This window comes from Lucilia cuprina, chromosome 5, assembly GCF_022045245.1.
Source record: "Lucilia cuprina isolate Lc7/37 chromosome 5, ASM2204524v1, whole genome shotgun sequence".
NCBI classification, from domain to species: domain Eukaryota; kingdom Metazoa; phylum Arthropoda; class Insecta; order Diptera; family Calliphoridae; genus Lucilia; species Lucilia cuprina.
Window position 1 is genome coordinate 7,749,971 of NC_060953.1, and position 23,056 is coordinate 7,773,026.

The 23,056-nt window shown below is 31.6% G+C and overlaps 2 protein-coding genes across 4 annotated transcripts; both read right to left on the reverse strand.

Moving 5' to 3' along the window:
• Positions 1 to 1,912: 1,912 nt before the first annotated feature.
• Positions 1,913 to 9,256, reverse strand: LOC111681919 (major facilitator superfamily domain-containing protein 8). Of its 2 annotated transcripts, XM_023443821.2 has the most exons (6): positions 9,074 to 9,256; positions 4,699 to 4,977; positions 4,131 to 4,637; positions 3,327 to 3,478; positions 2,592 to 3,212; positions 1,913 to 2,525 (listed from the first exon to the last, which is right to left on the reverse strand). In XM_023443821.2, the coding sequence occupies exons 2-6, from the start codon at positions 4,888 to 4,890 to the stop codon at positions 2,330 to 2,332; spliced, it is 1,668 nt and encodes a 555-aa protein (XP_023299589.2). In that variant the 5' UTR covers positions 4,891 to 4,977; positions 9,074 to 9,256; the 3' UTR covers positions 1,913 to 2,329. The 2 variants fall into 2 exon arrangements, with proteins under 2 accessions (XP_023299589.2, XP_046808658.1); XM_046952702.1 differs by lacking the exon at positions 9,074 to 9,256 and having other exon boundaries at positions 4,131 to 4,633; positions 4,699 to 4,841.
• A 4,581-nt stretch (positions 9,257 to 13,837) lies between these two features.
• On the reverse strand, positions 13,838 to 22,170 carry LOC111681914 (kelch-like protein diablo). 2 transcript variants are annotated; one of them, XM_046952238.1, is made up of 7 exons: positions 21,738 to 22,170; positions 18,025 to 18,798; positions 16,787 to 17,356; positions 16,603 to 16,724; positions 16,343 to 16,536; positions 14,212 to 14,398; positions 13,838 to 14,129 (listed from the first exon to the last, which is right to left on the reverse strand). In XM_046952238.1, the coding sequence occupies exons 2-7, from the start codon at positions 18,742 to 18,744 to the stop codon at positions 14,105 to 14,107; spliced, it is 1,818 nt and encodes a 605-aa protein (XP_046808194.1). In that variant the 5' UTR covers positions 18,745 to 18,798; positions 21,738 to 22,170; the 3' UTR covers positions 13,838 to 14,104. The 2 variants fall into 2 exon arrangements, 1 of the variants encoding a protein (XP_046808194.1); XR_006941075.1 differs by having other exon boundaries at positions 13,840 to 14,129; positions 16,347 to 16,536.
• Between the last annotated feature and the right edge of the window lie 886 nt (positions 22,171 to 23,056).

The window sequence follows — 23,056 nt, forward strand, 5'->3', positions numbered from 1 at the left end:
TTAGTTCTGTTGCAGTTTTGTTCTAGTTAAGATCCGGTTCTGCTCCTGTTCTGATTTAGTTCAGTTTTGATCTAGTTCGGTTTTGTTCTAATTCTGTTAATGTTAATTCTGGTTCAGTTATAGTTTGCTTCTAGATAAGTTCTAGTTCAGTTCTGGTTGAGTTCTGGTTCTCCTGTAAATCAGTTCTAGTTTTGATTCACTTTAGTTTTAGCACAGTTAAAGTTCAGGCTCCGATCTACCTTAGTTCTCGTTCTAGTTCAGTTCAAGTTCAGTTCTAGTTCAAGTTCAGTTCTACTTCAGTTCTGGTTGTACTCTAGTTCAGTTCTAGTTCCTTTCATGTTCAGTTCTAGTTTAGTTCAGTTCTAGTTCAGTTCCAGTTCAGTTCTGGTTCAGTTCAAGTTCAGTTCAAGTTCAGTTCAAGTTCAGTTCAAGTTCAGTTCTACTTCAGTTCAAGTTCAGTTCTAGTTCAGTTCTACTTCAGTTCTGGTTGTACTCTAGTTCAGTTCTAGTTCCTTTCATATTCAGTTCTAGTTTAGTTCTAGTTTAGTTCTAGTTTAGTTCAGTTCTAGTTCAGTTCTAGTTCAGTTCTAGTTCAGTTCTAGTTCAGTTCTAGTTCAGTTCTAGTTCAGTTCTAGTTCAGTTCTAGTTCAGTTCTAGTTCAGTTTTAGTTCAGTTCTAGTTTAGTTCTAATTCAGTTCTAGTTCAGTTTTAGTTCAGTTCAAGTTCAGTTCTAGTCCAGTTCTAGTTCAGTTTTAGTTCAGTTCTAGTTCAGTTCTAATACAGTTCTACTTCAGTTCTTGTTCAAGTTCAGTTCTAGTTCAGTTCTATTTCAGTTCTAGGTTAGTTCTAGTTTAGTTCTAGTTCAGTTCTAGTTCAGTTCTAGTTCAGTTCTAGTTCAGTTCTAGTTCAGTTCTAGTTCAGTTCTAGTTCAGTTCTAGTTCAGTTCTAGTTCAGTTCTAGTTCAGTTCTAGTTCAGTTCTAGTTCAGTTCTAGTTCAGTTCTAGTTCAGTTCTAGTTCAGTTCTAGTTCAGTTCTAGTTCAGTTCTAGTTCAGTTCTAGTTCAGTTCTAGTTCAGTTCTAGTTCAGTTCTAGTTCTGTTCTAGTTCTGTTCTAGTTCAGTTCTAGTTCAGTTCTAGTTCAGTTCTAGTTCAGTTCTAGTTCAGTTCTAGTTCAGTTCTAGTTTAGTTCTAGTTTAGTTCTAGTTCAGTTCTAGTTCCGTTTTAGTTCCGTTCTAGTTAAGTTCTAGTTCAGTTCTAGTTCAGTTCTAGTTCAGTTCTAGTTCAGTTCTAGTTCAGTTCTAGTTCAGTTCTAGTTCAGTTCTAGTTCAGTTCTAGTTCAGTTCTAGTTCAGTTCTAGTTCAGTTCTAGTTCAGTTCTAGTTCAGTTCTAGTTCAGTTCTAGTTCAGTTCTAGTTCAGTTCTAGTTCAGTTCTAGTTCAGTTCTAGTTCAGTTCTAGTTCTAGTTCGAGTTCAGTTCTAGTTCAGCTCTAGTTCAGTTCAAGTTCAGTTCAAGTTTAGTTCAGTTTTAGTTAAGTTCTAGTTCAGTTCTTGTTCAGTTCTAGTTTTGTTCTAGTTCAGTTCTAGTTTAGTTCTAGTTCAATTCTAGTTAAGTTCTAGTTCAGTTTAAGTTTAGTTCTAGTTTAGTTCTAGGTTAGTTCGAGTTCAGTTCTAGTTTTGTTCTAGTTCAGTTCTAGTTCAGTTCTAGTTCAGTTCTAGTTCAGTTCTAGTTTAGTTCTAGTTCAATTCTAGTTAAGTTCTAGTTCAATTTAAGTTTAGTTCTAGTTTAGTTCTAGGTTAGTTCGAGTTCAGTTCTAATTCAGTTTTAGTTTAGTCTTAGTGTTGTTCTAGCTCAGTTCTTCAATGTTAGTTCTAGTTTGATGGAAACTCCTCTCTGAAGAAAACCACATATTTTTGTTTATATTGTTGTAAAAAATTTCACTTAACTAACAATTTATTTATCTAATAAATTATTACTGTTAAAGGCAGTTTGTTAATTAGACAGACGACACAATTAAACACAAAATGTTAAATAAATTTTTAATAATACTATAATATACATACTATTAAAGTACTTATAATCCTTCGCATACAAAAACAAATTTAAAAATTGAGTAACAAGTCATTTTTAAAATCAAATCATTTTTTTAGTTAATTGTAACAATTACAGTTTTTTTCCTAACTACAACATTTAAAATTATTTAATATTTGTTTAATATAATTATCATTATTGTTTATATTTATATTTTATTGTTTGTTTGAAATTCAAAGTAATTGAATTACATTAATTTCATAGCTTAATCTAAATAATAAATTGCACATTAAGTATAAAGTTTAAGACTTTACCTGGGCCGCTACTATAACTACATTATTTTTACTATTTAATAATTTAGAGTCTTCTTCTATATGACCATTGGCTTCGGCTTCAATATCTCTATTGATTTCGGTATTATTTTCCCTTTTCGTCGTATTTAAATCTTTTAATTCCACCGGTTCAGTGCTCTCAAATGTGGGAGGAATTAAACGTTTTCTAAAAAAAATATTTTCGTTATTAAAATAAAGTTTAAATTTCTCAATTCTATAGAAAAATACTTACTTTTCAATCATCAACCATATCATGGAGAATAACATCATTATTGCTGTTATGCCAAAGGTCCAATAAGTACCCAATCGTGTATAAATAGAACCCACAAATACTGGTCCAAATACCCTTGATAAACAACCCGAACCCGTCATTAAACCCATCCAAACTCCCTGAGGTCTTGGACCCAAAACTTTGGAAAATATTGTCTGTATAAGAGTTACACCAATAGGATAACCTATTGAGGTAAAACCATAACCTATAATAAATTGTGTGAGAGTAAGCGCTGGAGTTGTGTTACACCATTCTTGAGTTTTAGGGCAACCCAAGAATATTTCATTGTCTGGCGATAGATCTATTGTAGAATTGCCCGTCAAAGGTATGGTTACATTGTAGACTTCAGCTATTTTGGGTGGTCCATCGCCCCAGGGTATATAGAGTACACGACCCAATACCATTAGAGAGAAACCACCCCATATAAGAACTTGATTTTCTGGAAAAATTTTACACAATGGATTAATCGCCACAAATGTTATGAGTGCTATTATAGCACCCACAGACATTAAAATGCCCATGTACCACAAGGCCTCATCGTTGGACCAGGCAAATTGATCCATGGTCAAAGAAGTGCCCAAGCTAAAAAAGGAAAAAAGCAAAGTTTTCAGTAATTTAAAAGGCGTTTAGGAACACTTTCCGACTTTCTTTTTAAAGTAGAAGTTGATTCCAGTTTACTTTTTATCTTAAACTTACGTTTCCAATAAAACAAAATTAAAGACCAATACAAAAAACGCCACTATCAAAGTCCAGGCTGATATATAGTCCGGTTTAATAGATTTCCAGGTTTCCTTTTCCGATGATTTACCCTGCATTATCATTATTTCACGGGCCGCCACTTTACGTTCCTACATAAACAGAAGAATTAACTTTAGGTTTTCATTCAAAACCTGTTTCTTTCTGTACAGATATTGTTCTGTTCTTGTTCTGTTCTTGTTCTGTTCTTGTTCTGTTCTTGTTCTGTTCTTGTTCTGTTCTTGTTCTGTTCTTGTTCTGTTCTTGTTCTGTTCTTGTTCTGTTCTTGTTCTGTTCTTGTTCTGTTCTTGTTCTGTTCTTGTTCTGTTCTTGTTCTGTTCTTGTTCTGTTCTTGTTCTTGTTCTGTTCTTGTTCTGTTCTTGTTCTGTTCTTGTTCTGTTCTTGTTCTTGTTCTGTTCTTGTTCTGTTCTTGTTCTGTTCTTGTTCTGTTCTTGTTCTGTTCTTGTTCTGTTCTTGTTCTTGTTCTGTTCTTGTTCTGTTCTTGTTATGTTCTTGTTTTGTTCTTGTTCTGTTCTTGTTCTGTTCTTGTTCTGTTCTTTTTCTGTTCTTGTTCTGTTCTGTTCTTGTTCTGTTCTTGTTCTGTTCTTGTTCTGTTCTTGTTCTGTTATTGTTCTGTTCTTGTTCTGTTCTTGTTCTGTTCTTGTTCTGTTCTTGTTCTGTTCTTGTTCTGTTCTTGTTCTGTTCTTGTTCTGTCCTTGTTCTATTCTTGTTCTGTTCTGGTTCTGTTTTCGTTTTAGTTCTCACCTCAAATATCGACGGCAGAAACATAATAAAGTTGCCCACACTCATGACAACATTTATCCAACCACAAGCGGTATACATATTAAAAACCATACCGCCCCACAGCCAAACATAACCATCACTGCCCAGAGGGGTAACTAAAGCCTGCAAACCAGGTCCGATAATAAAACCCAATACCTGGGCTAAAGAAACCATCGAAACTGCCTTTGTTCGCTCACTCAAACGAGTAGCAGCCGATAAATACGAACGACATACTGCAATATTGGCAGAACTGACGCCAATTAAGAAACGGGAAACCAACATCCAGTACTTAACATGATCCGGACGCATTTCCAACGAAGAATATATAGCACTGGCCACAGTAAACAAAGCCAAAGAGCTTAACAGCGGCAAACGTATAGAACCGATTTTATTGCTCCACCAACCGAATAAAGGGCTAAAAATCATTTGACCCAATGGATTGGCGGCTACTATAAGACCCATAAATTCCTTGCCGGCGGAAGGATCTAGCTAAGAACAATTAAGAAAAGATCAATAACGTTATCGACTTTCTATAAATGATTTGTATTACCTTATTCAAATATGGCCATATCCCCGTTAGTATAATACTAAACCCCAATGACATTAAGAACATGGTGAAATATATAACTTTTATGGAACGCCATCTCATGCGGTATTCATCCAAAGTTTCTAAACCATCATCCACTTCTTGCGGCAGTTTGGTGGTACGAAAACGATTGCGAAATTTATTTAAACCTTCCATTTTTGCTGGTGTTTAGAAGTAGCAAGGATACTTAGCCTGTCACTGAGCAGCAGCTTAACAGAATATTTGTTAAGATTTTATGAAAATCTAAAAAGTTAAGAAAAATAAATTTGTAAATGATTAGTTAACGTTAGTTAATTAATTGTTAATTTGTTTATACATAATTTGCTTAATAATTGGTCCATTTTGCTGGAGGATTTGATGCATACTGAACAGATGTTTTCAACATTATTATGACGTTTTATTAAAGTTTTTAAAAAGCTTTTATGTTGAAAGTTTTTTAATATTGAAGTATGCTCAAGCAAAAAGCTTTAAGGGATGTTTCTGCATTAGGAAAGGCACCTAGGAGGGAAAAGTTTGTAATTGCTAAATATGTACTGGAACAGAACTAATATAGAACTAAAACAACACTAGCACAAAACTAGATGATAACTAGAACAGATTGTAAAACAGAACTAGAACAGAACTAGAACTTAACTAGAATTGAACTAGACCTGAACTAGAACTGAACTAGAACTATAACTGAAATTAAACTAAAGTAGATATAAACTAGGACAGTACTAAAACTGAACTAGAACTAGTACTGAACTAGAACTAATACTGAACTAGATCTAAACTAGAACTGAACTAAAATTGAACAAGAACTGAACAAGAACTGAACGAGAACTGATACAGAACTGATCTAGAACTATACTAGAACTGAACTAGAACTGAAATTAAACTAAAGTAGAACTAAACTAGAACAGTACTAAAACCGAACTAGAACTGAACTAGTACTGAACTAGATCTAAATTAGAACTGAACTAGAACTGAACGAGAACTGAACTAGAACTGAACTAGAACTGTACTAGAACTGAACTAGAACTGAACTAGAACTGAACTAGAACTGAACTAGAACTGAACTAGAACTGAACTAGAACTGAACTAGAACTGAACTAGAACTAGAACTGAACTAGAACTAAAATAGAACGGAACTACAACTGAATTAGAACAGAACTAGAACTGAACTAGAACTAGAACAGAACTAGAACTAGAACAGAACTAGAACTGAACTAGAACTGAACTAGAACTGAACTAGAACTGAACTAGAACTGAACTAGAACTGAACTAGAACTGAACTAGAACTGAACTAGAACTGAACTAGAACTGAACTAGAACTGAACTAGAACTGAACTAGAACAGAACTAGAACTGAACTAGAACTGAACTAGAACTGAACTAGAACTGAACTAGAACTGAACTAGAACTGAACTAAAACTGAACTAAACAGAACTATAACTGAACTAGTACTGAATTAGAACTAAACTAAAATTGAACTCAAACTGAACTAGAACTGAACTACAACTGAACTAGTCAATACTATTTTGAACTTTTAAATTTCTACACACGATATTCTGTCATCATCCATCACTCCAAGAACCGGAAGGTACACAACAACATGTTGCTTTTGCCTTTTAATAAACATGTTTAAATATTTATAAATTTTTTAATTCTATTTTTATTTTGCAAACTAATTTGGGAAAACGTGTGCATACCGTTTGCAAACATGTTTCTATTATTTGTGGGTTAAATAATTAATTATTAAAAACGAAAGTCACCACACAATAAATGATTGAATAGTTTATCAATTAAATTGATAATAAAACAAATTAATGATATTAAAATCAATCAATTTAAATATAGATAAATGTAGCAATTATACAAAATTAATTAGAATAGTTGCACTCTTTAATAAACTAAGTAATTTTCAAGTTCAATGAATATATAAATGGATATTGCCTTTAAGATTTCAACTAGAAAAGCTTTTCTTTTTATCAGTTTTTAATTAACTTAATATTTTAGCTGATACCGTTTATTTCAAATAGCTAATTCGTATCTTCAACTAAATCTAATTAAACCTAAACAATAATAATCACTAATACTAACAGCTGGTTGCCTAACTGACTGGTCGGCTGATATTTTAATCAGTTTAAAATTTCTATATTCCTTAAACAATAAATTCCCTTACAGCCATATCTACTAAAATTATATTCAAAATCATATTCTTAGCGGTATTTCTATAACAACTTTATCAGCAACGTTTTAAATGACAATACAAAAAAAGTCAGCTGTTATCAGTAGATTTATCAAAAATAAAATACTTTATCAATTATATTAAGTATCTTACATGTAAGGGAATGATTAAAAATAGAAATAATGCTGAAAGTATGCATCTTCATAAAGGTCAAGTTTATACAATTTCCATGTGTGTTTAATATATTTCTGTTGTTTTTTTGTCAATTATTTTGTTTTTATTAATTTTAAATAATAAAATTTTTCGCCTTTTATCTTTTAAATGCCAAAATAAATATTTTCTTAAGGTTTATCTTCAAAGTGTTTTTGTAATATTTCATTTTCTATTTAGTTTGGGTTTATAAAAATTATTTAGTATAAAACATTATTGTCATGACGTTTGAATTTAATCATAATAATAAAACATCGCATGTGAAATTTTAAAATTTTTAATAACAGTTAAGATATAATATAAATAGAAGAAAACTAGAAAATACCTAGAACAGAGCTAGTACAGAACTAGAACAAATCTAGAACAGAACTAGAAAATAACTAGAAAATAACTAGAAAAGAGCTAGAACAGAACTAGAATAAACCTAGAAAAGAACTAGAACAGAACTAAAACAGAACTAGAACAGAACAAAAACAGAACTAGAACAGAACTAAAAAAGAGCTAGAACAGAACTAGAACAGATGTAGAACAAAACTGGAACAGAACTTGAACACAACTAAACTGGAACAGAACTAGAACTAAAATAGAACTAGAAAAAAACTGAACAGAACTAAAACAGAACTAGAACAGAACTAGAACAGAACTAGAACAGAACTAAAACAGAACTAGAACAGAACTAGAACAGAACTAGAACAGAACTAGAACAGAACTAGAACAGAACTAGAATAGAACTAGAACAGAACTAGAACAGAACTAGAACAGAACTAGAATAGAACATAACAGAACACAACTAGAAGAGAACTAGAACAAAACTAGAACTGAACTAGAACAGCATTAGAACATAACATAACAGAACTAGAAGAGAACTAGAACAAAACTAGAACTGAACTAGAACTGAACTAGAACTAAACTAGAACAGAACTAGAACATAACAAGAACAGAATTAGAACATACTAGAACAGAACCAGGATAGAAGTAGAACAAAGCAAGAACAGAACTAGAAAAAACAAGAACAGAACTAGAACAGAACTTGAACAGAAGTTGAACAGAACTAGAACAGTACTAGAAGAGAACTTGAAGAGAACTAGAACAGAACTAAAATAGAACTAAAACAGAACTAGAAGAAAACAGGAATGAATCTAGAAGAGAACTTATACACAACTAGAACAGAACAAGAACGAGAAATAACTAGAACAAAGGTATGATAAACATGAACTAAAATTGAACTTTAACTAAACTGGAATTAAACTAGAACAGAACGAGACCAAACCAAAAACTGAACTAGAACCGAAATAGAAGTGAACCAGAGCTGAACTAAAGCTAAACTAGAACAGAATTAGAACTTAAATAGAAAAGAACTGAACTTAAACTCAAATAGAACTAGTACTGAAAGAGAAAAGAATTAAGACTGAACTAGATTTGATATAGAACAGAACTAGGACTGAACTAGAACCGAAACAAAACTGAACTAAAACATAACTGGAACTACAACTAAACTATAACTGAAATAGAATTGAACTAGAACTGAACTAGATATTTCACTGAACTAGAACTGTTACTATGAACTTCTGAACTTCTTACTATGCACTCGACTTTGGTCCAGAGTACCATACTAAGTTCAATAGTACAGACTATGTGTTGTGCCTTAGCACATATCTTCATCAAGTACAAGCTTTTAAACATGAAGTTTTAATGCAAAAATTAATATTATATCGAACTTCTTTTTAATCTCTTTAAAAAAAAACTGCATTTTATACATAAGTTAAAAATAAAAAAATGAAACTCCCCTTCAATGGTGGCTTTCAAAATATTAAAACTGATTGATAACAGGTTTGTTTACTAAAAAACAACAAACACGCAGACACACACTATACTTGACTTTATTTACAAATGTAAATAGAGAAATGAAGAAAACTAGTACAGAGAAGAAGTTGCTAGTCTATGAGAGAAGTATACTTACAAAATTACAGCAATAACAATGAGAAGAACTTTAAGTACAAATGTTGGGAGTAGATGACATATTTGTTTACAATTTATTCTGGTAAGTTGTTGTTGTTGTTGTTTTTGTTGATATGATGATATGTAAATTTGTAAGAGTTGTTGTTATTATCAGTGTACACTTATTAAGTGTACACTGGTTATTATTTTATTATATTTATTCTATTGGTTTCTGTTTTGTTTGTTTTGCTTTTTATTATTGCTGTGTGTTTGCGTGAGTCGTTGTTGTTTTTGTTCTAATCAATGCATTTTGACACTTTTTTCATTTAGTTTTTATTATTGTGCGTGCTTGTGTTTTAATTTTAATAGATATCCATCCGGTGATTTTATTTAAAATAAAACAATTCATATATGAATAATTTTTCTATTGTTTAATTTAAAACAAAATAGATTTTATAATATTTTGCATTAAATTTAAAAAAAATGTTTTTATTTAAAAAAGAACGTGGGTTCTTGTCAATGTAATTTCTTTTGTTTTAAACATTTAAATTGATTTTATATTATTTTTTTTAAAAATAGGTCGTTTGTATTTCTTTTGTTTTTTTTTTATTTTCTGTTACATTGACACCAAATAAAACGCATACTTTTTTTCATTAATGAACATATTTGTTGTTAATTTAAATTTCTCTATTAATTTCTTTATTCTGGTGTTTTTTTCTTTTGTTTTTGTATTATTTTCCTTAAGCGCGTACAACGACCCTTTAAACAACACGATCACCAATAAACTGTCGTTCGTCGGTGTTATTACTTTTACAATATTCCACTTTGAGTAGTGAGTGAGCGTAGTATAGTTGCTGTTTTACCCATTCGATTTTATTTTTTATTTTTTTTTATTATCAGCAACAGATTGTTTTGTTAGTAAAAACAAAAATCTCTTTTTTTTTTGTCTTGTTTCTTAAGTTCTATTGGATTACTACCAAGTGGGTCTCTGCCAAGAGTAGTCAGAAACATGTTGTCTATGTATCTACCAGTTTGTTGTAGACAAAATACTAGAATTTTGTTTACTATGTACGACGTACAGTTAACACTCTCCCACACTCTATCTCTCTCTCTCTTTGTTAAGGGAATCCATCCATATTCATTCATATGTTGTAAGGCTGCTGGTGCTCAGTGGAAAAGTTGTTTTTAAGGAAAAAAATATGAAATTATTACTTTTCACTGAGATTTTAAATTGATAGTTTATATTCAACTCTTTGATATGCGTTTTTAAAACAGTAGAGACCAGCTAAATAGCATTAGGTATATGCTAGACCATAGTCTAGCCCTAGTTTATACTCCTGTAATAGTCCAGAGTATTCTAGTTTTGTGCTAGTTCTATTCTAGTTTTGTGCTAGTTCTATTCTAGTTTTGTTCTAGTTATGTTCTAGTTCTGTTCTAGTTTTGTGCTAGTTCTTTTCTAGTTCTGTTCTATTTCTAATTAAGTTCTAGTTTAGCTCTATATCAGTTCAGGTCTAGTTCTGTTCTAATTTAGTTCTACTTCAACTCTAGTTCAGTTCTATTTCAGTTCTAATTCAGTTCTAGTTCAATGCTAGTTCTGTTCTTGTTCAATCTAGTTCTTGTCTCGTTAAGTCTTAGTCTAGTTCTGTTTTATTTCACTTCTAGTTCTGTTTTAATTCTGTCCTAGTTCTGCTCTTGTCCTTGTCTCGTTTAGCTTTAATCTAGTTCTGTTTTAGTTGTTGTCTAGTATTGTTCTATTTCAGTTCTAGTTCTGTTTTATTTATTCTAATTTTAGTTTTGTTCTAGTATTGTTTTAATTCTGCTCTAGTTCTATTTTTGTTCAGTTCTATTCTAGTTCTGTTCTAGTTCTGTTCTAGTTCTGTTCTAGTTCTGTTCTAGTTCTGTTCTAGTTCTGTTCTAGTTCTGTTCTAGTTCTGTTCTAGTTCTGTTCTAGTTCTGTTCTAGTTCTGTTCTAGTTCTGTTCTAGTTCTGTTCTAGTTCTGTTCTAGTTCGGTTCTAGTTCTGTTCTAGTTCTGTTCTAGTTCTGTTCTAGTTCTATTCTAGTTCTGTTCCAGTTCTGTTCCAGTTCTGTTCTGTTCTAGTTTTGTTCTATTTGTGTTCTAGTTCTGTTCTGTTCCAGTTCTGTTCTAGTTCTGTTCTAGTTCTGTTCTAGTTCTGTTCTAGTTCTGTTCTAGTTCTGTTCTAGTTCTGTTCTAGTTCTGTTCTAGTTCTGTTCTAGTTCTGTTCTAGTTCTGTTCTAGTTCTGTTCTAGTTCTGTTCTAGTTCTAGTTCTGTTCTAGTTCTATTCTAGTTCTGTTCTGTTCCAGTTCTGTTCTAGTTCTGTTCTAGTTCTAGTTCTGTTCTAGTTCTGTTCTAGTTCTGTTCTAGTTCTGTTCTAGTTCTGTTCTAGTTCTGTTCTAGTTCTGTTCTAGTTCTGTTCTAGTTCTGTTCTAGTTCTGTTCTAGTTCTGTTTTAGTTCTGTTCTAGTTCTGTTCTAGTTCTGTTCTTGTTCTGTTCTAGTTCTGTTCTTGTTCTGTTCTAATTCTATTCTAGTTCTAATTCTATTCTAGTTCTGTTCTAGTTCTGTTCTAGTTCTGTTCTAGTTCTATTCTAGTTCTGTTCCAGTTCTGTTCCAGTTCTGTTCTGTTCTAGTTTTGTTCTATTTCTGTTCTAGTTCTGTTCTGTTCAGTTCTGTTCTAGTTCTGTTCTAGTTCTGTTCTAGTTCTGTTCTAGTTCTGTTCTAGTTCTGTTCTAGTTCTGTTCTAGTTCTGTTCTAGTTCTGTTCTAGTTCTGTTCTAGTTCTGTTCTAGTTCTGTTCTAGTTCTGTTCTAGTTCTGTTCTAGTTCTATTCTAGTTCTGTTCTGTTCCAGTTCTGTTCTAGTTCTGTTCTAGTTCTAGTTCTGTTCTAGTTCTGTTCTAGTTCTGTTCTAGTTCTGTTCTAGTTCTGTTCTAGTTCTGTTCTAGTTCTGTTCTAGTTCTGTTCTAGTTCTGTTCTAGTTCTGTTCCAGTTCTGTTTTAGTTCTGTTCTAATTCTGTTCTAGTTCTGTTCTTGTTCTGTTCTAGTTCTGTTCTTGTTCTGTTCTAGTTCTGTTCTAGTTCTGTTCTTGTTCTGTTCTAGTTCTGTTCTAGTTCTGTTCTAGTTCTGTTCTAGTTCTGTTCTAGTTCTGTTCTAGTTCTGTTCTAGTTTTATTCTACTTCTGTTCTAGTTCTGTTCAAGTTCTGTTCTAGTTCTGTTCTAGTTCTGTTCTAGTTCTGTTCTAGTTTTCTTCTACTTCTGTTCTAGTTCTGTTCTAGTTCTTTCTAGTTCTGTTCTAGTTCTGTTCTAGTTTTATTCTACTTCTGTTCTAGTTCTGTTCTAGTTCTCTTCTAGTTCTGTTCTTTAGTTAGTTGTGTTTTAGTTATGTTCTAGTTCTGCTATAGTTCTAGCTATGTTTTAGTTCTTGCTCTATTTATTGTTCTATATTAGTTCTTTTTAACAATAAAACTTTTTTGCTTTCTTTTTTACAATATTTTTATTTATTTTTTTTTTTTTATTTACTTTTAGTTTAGTGTTTATTATTATTTTAATTTATGTTTAGTTTGTTTGTTTTTTTACACAATACATAATTGTAGTTGTTATTTATTTTTTACTATAATTAATAATTGCCACTAATAACTAAAGATTATTACATTCACTTCTAATGTTTTTTTTTTTTTTTTTTTGATAAAATATTGTTGTTTTTATTAGAATTTTTGTTTTCGTACTTAAATGCTAAATTTTGCTTGTAACAGTTTATTTTATTATTATTTTCTTTATTTAATATTATCAGTTTTTTACAATAATCACGTATTTTAAGTTGTTTTTTATTTTGTTGTTTTAAATTTTAGTAAATTAGAAGGAAATTATTATAGTTAGCAACTAAAAGTAGAGTTTTATTAAAGAAATAATGAGTTGGTGATGAGAGAGGTGAAGAGAGAAAGATGAAAGAGAAAGAGAAAGATGAACATAGAGTTTTAGAATTATAATTAGAAGAGTTTAGTTAAGAGACTAGACTATAGTTTGGACTACAAAACAGACTTTGGTCTAGTTTTTAGTTAAAACTATAGTCTAGTGCATAATTAAAACTTTATTAGTTTAGTTTTTTTAGTTTTTAATTAGTTAATGATTTAAAGTGCTTTTCTTTAGTTGTTTTAGCATAAAAAACACTAAATTGTATTATAAAACATTTAAATAATAAAATTAAATGAAATTTTGGAAATCTGTAAAAAAACATTTTTTTTTTTTTAAATAAAAAATTATTTAAAAAATTATTAATAAAACTAAATAACTAAATAATTTGTGTTAAACTCTAACTTAATAAGAACTGTTTCGTAACTTAACAGATCTGTTTAATACTAAAACAAAACTATTAATAAAATATAATCATAATTGAGGATTAATTAAATTTGTGTTTCATAAATTTGATTTTTGTTTTTTTTTTTTTTTGTTATAAAGATTTATAAGAAAAGGCAGTTCAGATACATTTAATATTTTATTATTATTATTTTTGTTATTTTTTTTCATTTTTCTTTTAATAACTTAAATATATCAACATTTAGTGCAATAATTTTATTAATTTTCTTTTTTTTTTTTGTAATAATACCAAAACTTAAAACAATAGCATGTCCCGTAAATTTACTTAATTAAAGACAAATTTACGGGACATGCTAAACCGTTTGGTTAAAAATAAAAATTTGGCTTTTTCTTTTAAAGACTTCATTATAATTAATAAGTTTATTTTTTTTTTTTTTGAAATATTGCTGTGCATTAACTTGTTATCAACAATTCGTTATGTATTTTTATTATAAATCTTACTAATTTGCTCGCATGTCAGTGTTTCCTTCTACCAACAATATATGTTTTTTCTAAAAGGCTTTTTCTTAAGCTTTTATTTTCATTTACAATTTCAATAAATTTCTTTTCCATAAATTCTTATTTATAAATAATTCTTAATACCCACACAACAGAGAAAAAAACGTAGAATTATTTATATAGATTTGTTATATAAAGATTCTTAGAGTCACTATCCAATCCCAATCAAACAACAGAATCTTTGCGTATCCTTTTGTACCAAAAAACATAAAGGAAATATATTTGATATTTTTTTTTATTTCTATTAATTTGAAATATGTGTTAATACTTACCACATATAATTTTCAGTTTGAGGGGCTCTCATTACACCCACACCACCGCCTAAACGTCTATAGTTCATGCAACCACAAAGGCGCCATTGATTTGTTTCAGTATCATAAACTTCTATGGTTTTTAAATAGGCAGAACCATCGAAACCACCAACGGCATATAATTGGCCATTGACAACCGCAAGCCGACCTGAAAAAAAAGAAAAAAGGACAAAAAAATTTGTTAGAAATGAATCAAACTCATGTTTAATTTAAACAGAACTTAACTAGCATAGAACTAAAACAGAACTAAATCAGAACTAGAACATGAACAGAACTTGAACAAAACTAGAACTGAACTAAAACAGAACTAGAACAGAACTAGAACATAACTAGAACAGAACTAGAACAGAACTAGAACAGAACTAGAACAAAACTAGAACAGAACTAGAACATAACTAGAAAGAACTAGAAAAGAACTAGAACAGAACTAGAACAGAACTAGAAAGAACTAGAACAGAACTAGAACAGAACTAGAACAGAACTAGAACAGAACTAAAACAGAACTAAAACAGAACTAGAACAGAACTAGAACTGAACTAAAACAGAACTAGAACAGAACTAGAACAGAACTAGAAAAGAACTAAAACAAACTAGAACAAAACTAGAACAGAACTAGAACAGAACTAGAACAAAACAGAACTAGAACAGAACTAGAACAGAACTAGAAAAGAACTAAAACAAAAAAGAACAAAACTAGAACAGAACTAGAACAAAACAAAACTAGAACATAACTTGAACAGAACTAGAACAGAACTAGAACATGAACTAGAACAGAACTAGAACAGAACTAGAACAGAACTAGAAAGAACTAGAACTAGAACAGAACTAGAACAGAGCTAGAACAGAACTAGAACAGAACTAGAACAAAACAGAACTATAACAGAACTAGAACAGAACAATAACAGAACTAGAAAAGAACTAAAACAAAACAAGAACAAAACTAGAACAGAACTAGAACAAAACAAAACTAGAACATAACTTGAACAGAACTAGAAGAGAACTAGAAATGAACTAGAACAGAACTAGAACAGAACTAGAACAGAACTAGAAAAGAACTAGAACTAGAACAGAACTAGAACAGAGCTAGAACAGAACTAGAAAAGAACTAAAACAAAACTAGAACAAAACTAGAACAGAACTAGAACAGAACTAGAACAAAACAGAACTAGAACAGAATTAGAACAGAACAATAACAGAACTAGAAAAGAACTAAAACAAAACAAGAACAAAACTAGAACAGAACTAGAACAAAACAAAACTAGAACATAACTTGAACAGAACTAGAAGAGAACTAGAAATGAACTAGAACAGAACTAGAACAGAACTAGAACAGAACTAGAACAGAGCTAGAACAGAACTAGAACAGAACTAGAACAGAACTAGAACAGAACTAGAACAGAACTAGAACAGAACTAGAACAGAACTAGAACAGAACTAGAACAGAACTAGAACAGAACTAGAACAGAACTAGAACAGAACTAGAACAGAACTAGAACAGAACTAGAAAAGAACTAGAACAGAACTAGAACAGAACTAGAACAGAACTAGAACAGAACTAGAAAAGAACTAGAACAGAACTAGAACAGAACTAGAACAGAACTAGAACAGAACTAGAACAGAACTAGAACAGAACTAGAACAGAACTAGAACAGAACTAGAACAGAACTAGAACAGAACTAGAGCAGAACTAGAACTGAACTAGAACTGAACTAGAACTGAACTAGAACTGAACTAGAACTGAACTAGAACTGAACTAGAACAGAACTAGAACAAAACTAGAATAGAACTAGAACAAAATAGAATTGAACTAGAACAGAACTAGAACCAGAACTGAACTAGAACTGAACTAGAACTGAACTAGAACTGAACTAGAACTGAACTAGAACTGAACTAGAACTGAACTAGAACTGAACTAGAACAGAACTAGAACAAAACTAGAGCAGAACTAGAACATAACTAGAACAGAACTAGAACCGAACCAGAGCAGAACTAGAACAGAACCAGAGCAGAACTAGAAAAGAACTAGAACAGAACAAAACAAGAAAAGAACTAGAACAGATATACTGCTATAGTCCTTTATAAAATTGTCTACTTACACCACTGCGTCGCGATGTCATAGCAACAATAGGACTCCAAGTATTCGTATGAGGATTATAACGTTCGGCAGAGGACAGTTCCATGCAATCATCACGGCCGCCAACGGCATAAATATAATTATTAAAAACAGCACAGCCTAAATGTTTGCGGCGTGTGGACATGGGACTAACAGCCACCCATTTATTTTGTCTAAAATATAAACAATAATTTTAAAAATAAATACAAAACCAAATAATAAAAACAAACAAAACCCACCTGGGATCATAACGTTCGACAGTATTCAAAGGACATTGGCCATCAGAGCCGCCAATGGCATAAAGATAACCGCCTAAAACAGCAACAGCTACACCCAAACGTCTGGTAGTCATAGGAGCCACCTAGAAATAAAAATTCGCTTAAAAAAATCTCCTTAAAGAAATAGAAAATTAATGAAAGTTACCTTTGACCACTTATTTTCTTTGGGATCATAACGTTCCACATGATTCAAACACTGTACACCATCTTGACCACCAACAGCATAAAGAAAACCATCTAGAACAGCAACACCCACACTCGTACGACAAGAGGTAGTTGGAGCAACATCACAAGCCCATTGATTTGTCTGCGGATCATAACGTTCTATACTATTCAAATAACTCTGACCATCATGACCGCCGACGGCATAAAGTAAATCATTGAGTACGGCCACACCTACACCACAACGTCGTTTACTCATGGGTGCTACCATTTTCCAATCATTTGTCTGAGGATCAAAACGTTCTACGGAGGCAATGGCATCACCGGAACACCAACCACCGACAGCGAATAAAACTTCACCACGGCGTGTGGGTTTACGTGGACGTGTACGTGGTCCCTGCATAAGGGGACGTTCTTGGGGAAGTAATAAATAGTTTTTGGCTTCGTCGACGAGATCACGACAAGCTTCATCGGAACGCACCAAAAGGTCAGAGCCGACGGTGCCAACTAAAAATTTAGGTGATAAGAGTGGAAGACGGACATGTTGTAAAACCTGAAAGAGGGAAATGAATGATAAGAATAGATGTAGAACTGAAGAAGTGAACTAGAAGTGAACTAGAAGTGAACTAGAAGTGAACTAGAACTGAACTAGAACTGAACTAGAACTGAACTAGAACTGAACTAGAACTGAACTAGAACTGAACTAGAACTGAACTAGAACTGAACTAGAACTGAACTAGAACTGAACTAGAACTGAACTAGAACTGAACTACAACTGAACTAGAACTGAACTAGAACTGAACTAGAACTGAACTAGAACTGAACTAGAACTGAACTAGAACTGAACTAGAACTGAACTAAACTAGAACTGAACTTGAACTGAACTAGAACTGAACTAGAACTGAACTAGAACTGAACTAGAAATGAACTAGAACTGAACTAGAACTGAACTAGAACTGAACTAGAACTGAACTAGAACTGAACTAGAACAGAACTGAACTAAAACTGAACTAGAACTGAACTAGAACTGAACTAGAACAGAACTAGAACTGAACTAGAACTGAACTAGAACTGAACTAGAACTGAACTAGAACTGAACTAGAACTGAACTAGAACTAGAACTGAACTAGAACTGAACTAGAACTGAACTAGAACTAAACTAGAACTGAACTAGAACTCAACTGGAAATGAACTAGAACTTGAATTGTTAATAGAACCCACCTGAGCTAAATGTTGTCTTCGATCGGCAATATTATATTTTAACCATGACATTACAGCATTAAACACCTGCTCCTCTGAACGTACATTCAACTCATCACTGCATATAATATCAACCAACTGGCCAACAGGCAATAAAAGAAACTCTTCACTTTCCATTACCTCTTGGAAATTATGTTGAGTAAATTTATCCGCAATACGCAACAATTCACGACATGAATGAGTATCGGCAAAAGCGCGTATACCCAAACAATTGGTGGGATCCAATTGACGTTTGAGAAATTCACAACAAATATCTTGAATCTCTACCAATTGAAGCAAACAAGCAGCTGGCAATAGTGTCTGAACATTCGACTCTTCCACTACTATATGAGCAGTATAACAAAAATCTATTAATAGTTCCATGGCATTCTCATCTATGTCACGTATAGTGACCTCAGTTTGACGTGACTCCTCCAATTCACCCGTAAACATGGCTCGAAAATACGGCGAACATGCAGAGAGTATAACACGATGTGCAAAGATTTTACGTCCGCCAACGTTAAGTACAACATCGCATAGTTCACGATGTCTACGTAACATATTTAATTCGGATAGTGTAACTTTGGGATGCTTATCGGAAGTATGGGCCATACGAGCTGGCGATTGTGGCCTATCCACACCACTACCGCCAGCTGTAGCGCCCGTACCGCCATTGGCTCCCGGCAGTAGGGGATCACCCATTCTATTGGCTGCTAAACGCAGCGGGGCAGAAGCCCAACCCCACACCGCGTCTATCTGTTTGTGGATGAAAAATATATAAAAATAAATATTAATAATTTGTTTGAAAAGTTCATGTATTTTTTTGCAAATAAATTTAATTAAGAAATGATTTCATTAACAGTTTATTGTTTAATAAATACAATTAAATATTTTTGTGTTTAATTTATTTGGAAACTAAGATGATATTCAGTCAAATAACTCACGCAAATGCGATAGACGAGGGTTTAGTTATAAAGACTTTTCAATGATCTACAACTAGAAAAAAACTTTTCCGTTAAAGATCTAATTTTGAGAAATTTTGTTAAATATCAAACCTCTTGCTATACTTAATATGCCGCAACTTTTTTACATATTGTCTGTAGACTGCCCAAACAAAAACAATAAATAAATTAAATGTATTTTAGTTTATTTTAAGAAAAAAAAAAAAAAAAACAAAACATCACGTGCATAGAAAACAATGTTTTTTGATTTCTGTATAAAAACAAATGAGAGAAATTAAAATGGCCAAATAATATTGAAATTGTCTATAAATAGATATGTACATGGAAAAAAGCAACAGCCGCGTTATTGAAATGTGGACAGAATATTTTATAAACTTTTTATAAGATCTCATATACTTTCCCGCTAATATGCTATTGTTTTTAAATTTCTAAATGAAGCAAAATGGGGGATAATTTAGCATTAGTTCTAGTTCAGTTCTAGTTCCAGTTCAGTTCTAGTTCAGTTCTAGTTCTAGTTCAGTTCTAGTTCAGCTCTAGTTCAGCTCTAGTTCAGTTCTAGTTCAGTTCTAGTTCAGTTCTAGTTCAGTTCTAGTTCCGTTCAGTTCTAGTTCAGTTCTAGTTCAGTTCTAGTTCAGTTCTACTTCTGTTCTAGTTCAGTTCTAGTTCAGTTCTAGTTCAGTTCAGTTCTAGTTCAGTTCTAGTTCAGTTCTAGTTCAGTTCTAGTTCAGTTCTGGTTCAGTTCTAGTTCAGTTCTAGTTCAGTTCTACTTCTGTTCTAGTTCAGTTCTAGTTCAGTTCTAGTTCAGTTCTAGTTCAGTTCTAGTTCAATTCTAGTTCAGTTCTAGTTCAGTTCTCGTTCAGTTCTAGTTCAGTTCTAGTTCAGTTCAAGTTCAGTTATAGTTCTAGTTAAGTTCTAGTTCAGTTCTAGTACAATTCTAGTTCAGTACTAGTTCAGTTCTAGTTCAGTTCTAATTCAGTTCTAGTTCATTTTTAGTTCAGTTCTAGTTCAATTAAAGTTCTAGTTCAGTTCTAGTTCAGTTCTAGTTCTAGTTCAGTTCTAGTTCAGTTCTGGTTCAGTTCTAGTTCAGTTCTAGTACAGTTCTATTTCAGTTCTAATTCAGTTCATGTTCAGTTCTGTTCTAGTTCAGTTCTAGTTCAGTTCTAATTCAGTTCTAGTTAAATTTTAGTTCAGTTTTAGTTTAGTTCTAGTTTATTTCTAGTTCAGTTCTAGTTCAGTTCTAGTTTATTTCTAGTTCTGTTCTAGTTCCAGTTCAGTTCTAGTTCACTTCTAGTTCAGTTCTAGTTCAGTTCTAGTTCTAGTTCAGTTTTAGTTCAGTTCTAGTTCAGTTCTAGTTCCAGTTCTAGTTCAGTTCTAGTTCAGTTCCAGTTCTAGTTCAGTTCTAGTTCACTTCTAGTTCACTTCTAGTTCACTTCTAGTTCACTTCTAGTTCACTTCTAGTTCAGTTCTAGTTCAGTTCTAGTTCAGTTCTAGTTCAGTTCTAGTTTAGTTCTAGTTCAGTTCTAGTTCAGTTCTAGTTCAGTTCTAGTTCAGTTCTAGTTTAGTTCTAGTTTAGTTCTAGTTCAGTTCTAGTTCAGTTCTAGTTCAGTTCAGTTCTAGTTCAGTTCTTGTTCAGTTCAATTTCAGTTCTAGTTCAGTTCAGTTATAGTTCTAGTTCAGTTCGAGTTCAGTTCTAGTTGAGTTCTAGTTCAGTTCTAGTTAACTTCTGGTTCAGTTCTAGTTTAGTTCTAGTTCAGTTTTAGTTCATTCTAGTTAAATTCTAGTTCAGTTCTTGTTCAGTTCTAGTTCAGTTCTTGTTCAGTTCAATTTCAGTTCTAGTTCAGTTCAGTTATAGTTCTAGTTCAGTTCGAGTTCAGTTCTAGTTGAGTTCTAGTTCAGTTCTAGTTAACTTCTGGTTCAGTTCTAGTTTAGTTCTAGTTCAGTTTTAGTTCATTCTAGTTAAATTCTAGTTCAGTTCTTGTTCAGTTCTAGTTCAGTTAAGTTCTAGTTTAGTTCTAGTCCAGTTTTAATTAAGTTCTGTTCTAGTTTAGTTCAAGTTCAGTTCTAATTCAGTTCTAGTTCAGTTCTATTTCAGTTCTAGTTCAGTTAAAGTTTTATAAAATTTTGATACCTCCAGTGGACTATGTTTAAACTTGTACATTTTCTTTTCGAAATAAAATCACTTCATAAACAACCTTCTATAGTTAATAAAAAAAACAATAAAATGTTTACTTTAACATTAACAAAATGTTTGATAGTGACATAAACTTTAACCTTGATAACAATAATTTATGCTAAAGGTAACCAACACGAACGAACACACAAAGCCTCTAAAAAAGAAATATGAACTGATAATTACCTCATCCTTAACTACAAAAAGGCCATTCCCTGACCTAAATTTAAACCAACTTAAAATAAAAAACAAATAAATAACATCAAATTTTTATGAATTTAAAAATAAACTTTTGAGAAATTCTAATTGGAATTTCTACATAAAACTATTTGATGAAAGAAAAACTTCCTATTACAACTAAACAACTATGGCAGCTATAAAAAGACCACATAGGCACACATACACACACCCAAAGACCCTTAAGAGCAATGGGCCTGCAGACACAATATATAAATTAAAGCACAAGGAACAGCTGTAGACAGACATTTGTTTTTTATAGAAATCATGTAGTCTTATAAGAAACGTTTTTTTCCTATAAGAACAAATACAAACTAAACACATACCTTTGCGTCTTTTTGTTCCACAGGAAAACCAACAATACCACAACACCACCAGCTCGCCCAACAGGCAGAAGCTTTCGAAAATGCAATTTTCGTTGCTTCCTTTACTAAGAGACTTTTAAACTAACATTTGTTTTATTTTACCAAATTGTTTTGCAAATACACAAAAACTATTAATTACTTTTTATTAATTTCTTTCCTGTAATTTTTGTAATTGTAATGTTGTAATTGTAATAAAACAAAATCTATAATTTTTATTTCTTTTTTCACTTCTGTTCTCACTACACCTTAAATTTTATGTACACAACAATGGTTTTTGATTTGTTTTTCTTTAAAGCAATTTTTCAATGTTTTGCTTTTGTTTATTTCTATAGATTTTATATATTTTCGTTGACAGCATTATTATATTTTAGTTTTTTATTAGTTTTGTAGTTTTAAAACTATTATTAGTTGTTTATTTTGTGAAAAATTTTAAGAATATGAGCAGATTTTTCCAATTTACTTTTAATTCTTCGCCTTCTTCTTTTTTTTTATTTTCTCGCTACACTTTATTTGTCACAGCGCAGTTGCTTATTTAGGTAGTAAGAAAATTTGTTTGATGACAGTGTTGGTAATATGTGTAGTTTTGGGGATAATATTAACAAAAGATACTTTCTGAAGAAAAATATGTTAGTTTAGTTCTAGATCAGTTCTATATTAATTCAAATTCAGATCTAGATTAGTTCTAATTTAATTTTAGGTCATTATTAGTTCAATTTTAGTTCAGTTTTATTACAGATCTCAGTTCTAGTTCCTTGTTAGTTCAGTTCTAATCTAGTTTTAAATTTTTTTCTAGGGTTCTATAGTTGAAACGAAAAGTCGACTTTTTGCATTTTATGAAAAGTCTACTTTTTGCATTTTATGAAAAGTTGACATTTCGACTTTTGCATTTAGTTAAAAGTCGATTTTTCATTTAATTAAAAGTCGATTTTTCGACTTTTAATATTTTATAAATAGTTAACTTTTCGAATTTTTCCGACTTTTCGACTATTTTCGACTTTTGACTTTTTTCGACTCTTTCCGATTCTTTCCGACTTTTATTTACAAAGTCGACTTTTCGACTTTTTTCATAGACGATAGTCGAGTTATCGACTTTTTTGGAACAAAATAGTCGACTTCGACTTTTTTCGACAAAAAGTCGATTGTTCGATTATTCGAAAGTCGATTTATGGAACACTAATTTGTTCCTGTTCAGTTCCCTTTTATATTTATTTAACGGTATTCATTTATTTACTACACATTTGAATCACCCTGTTTCGTAGTACTAAAAAATCTATCACTCC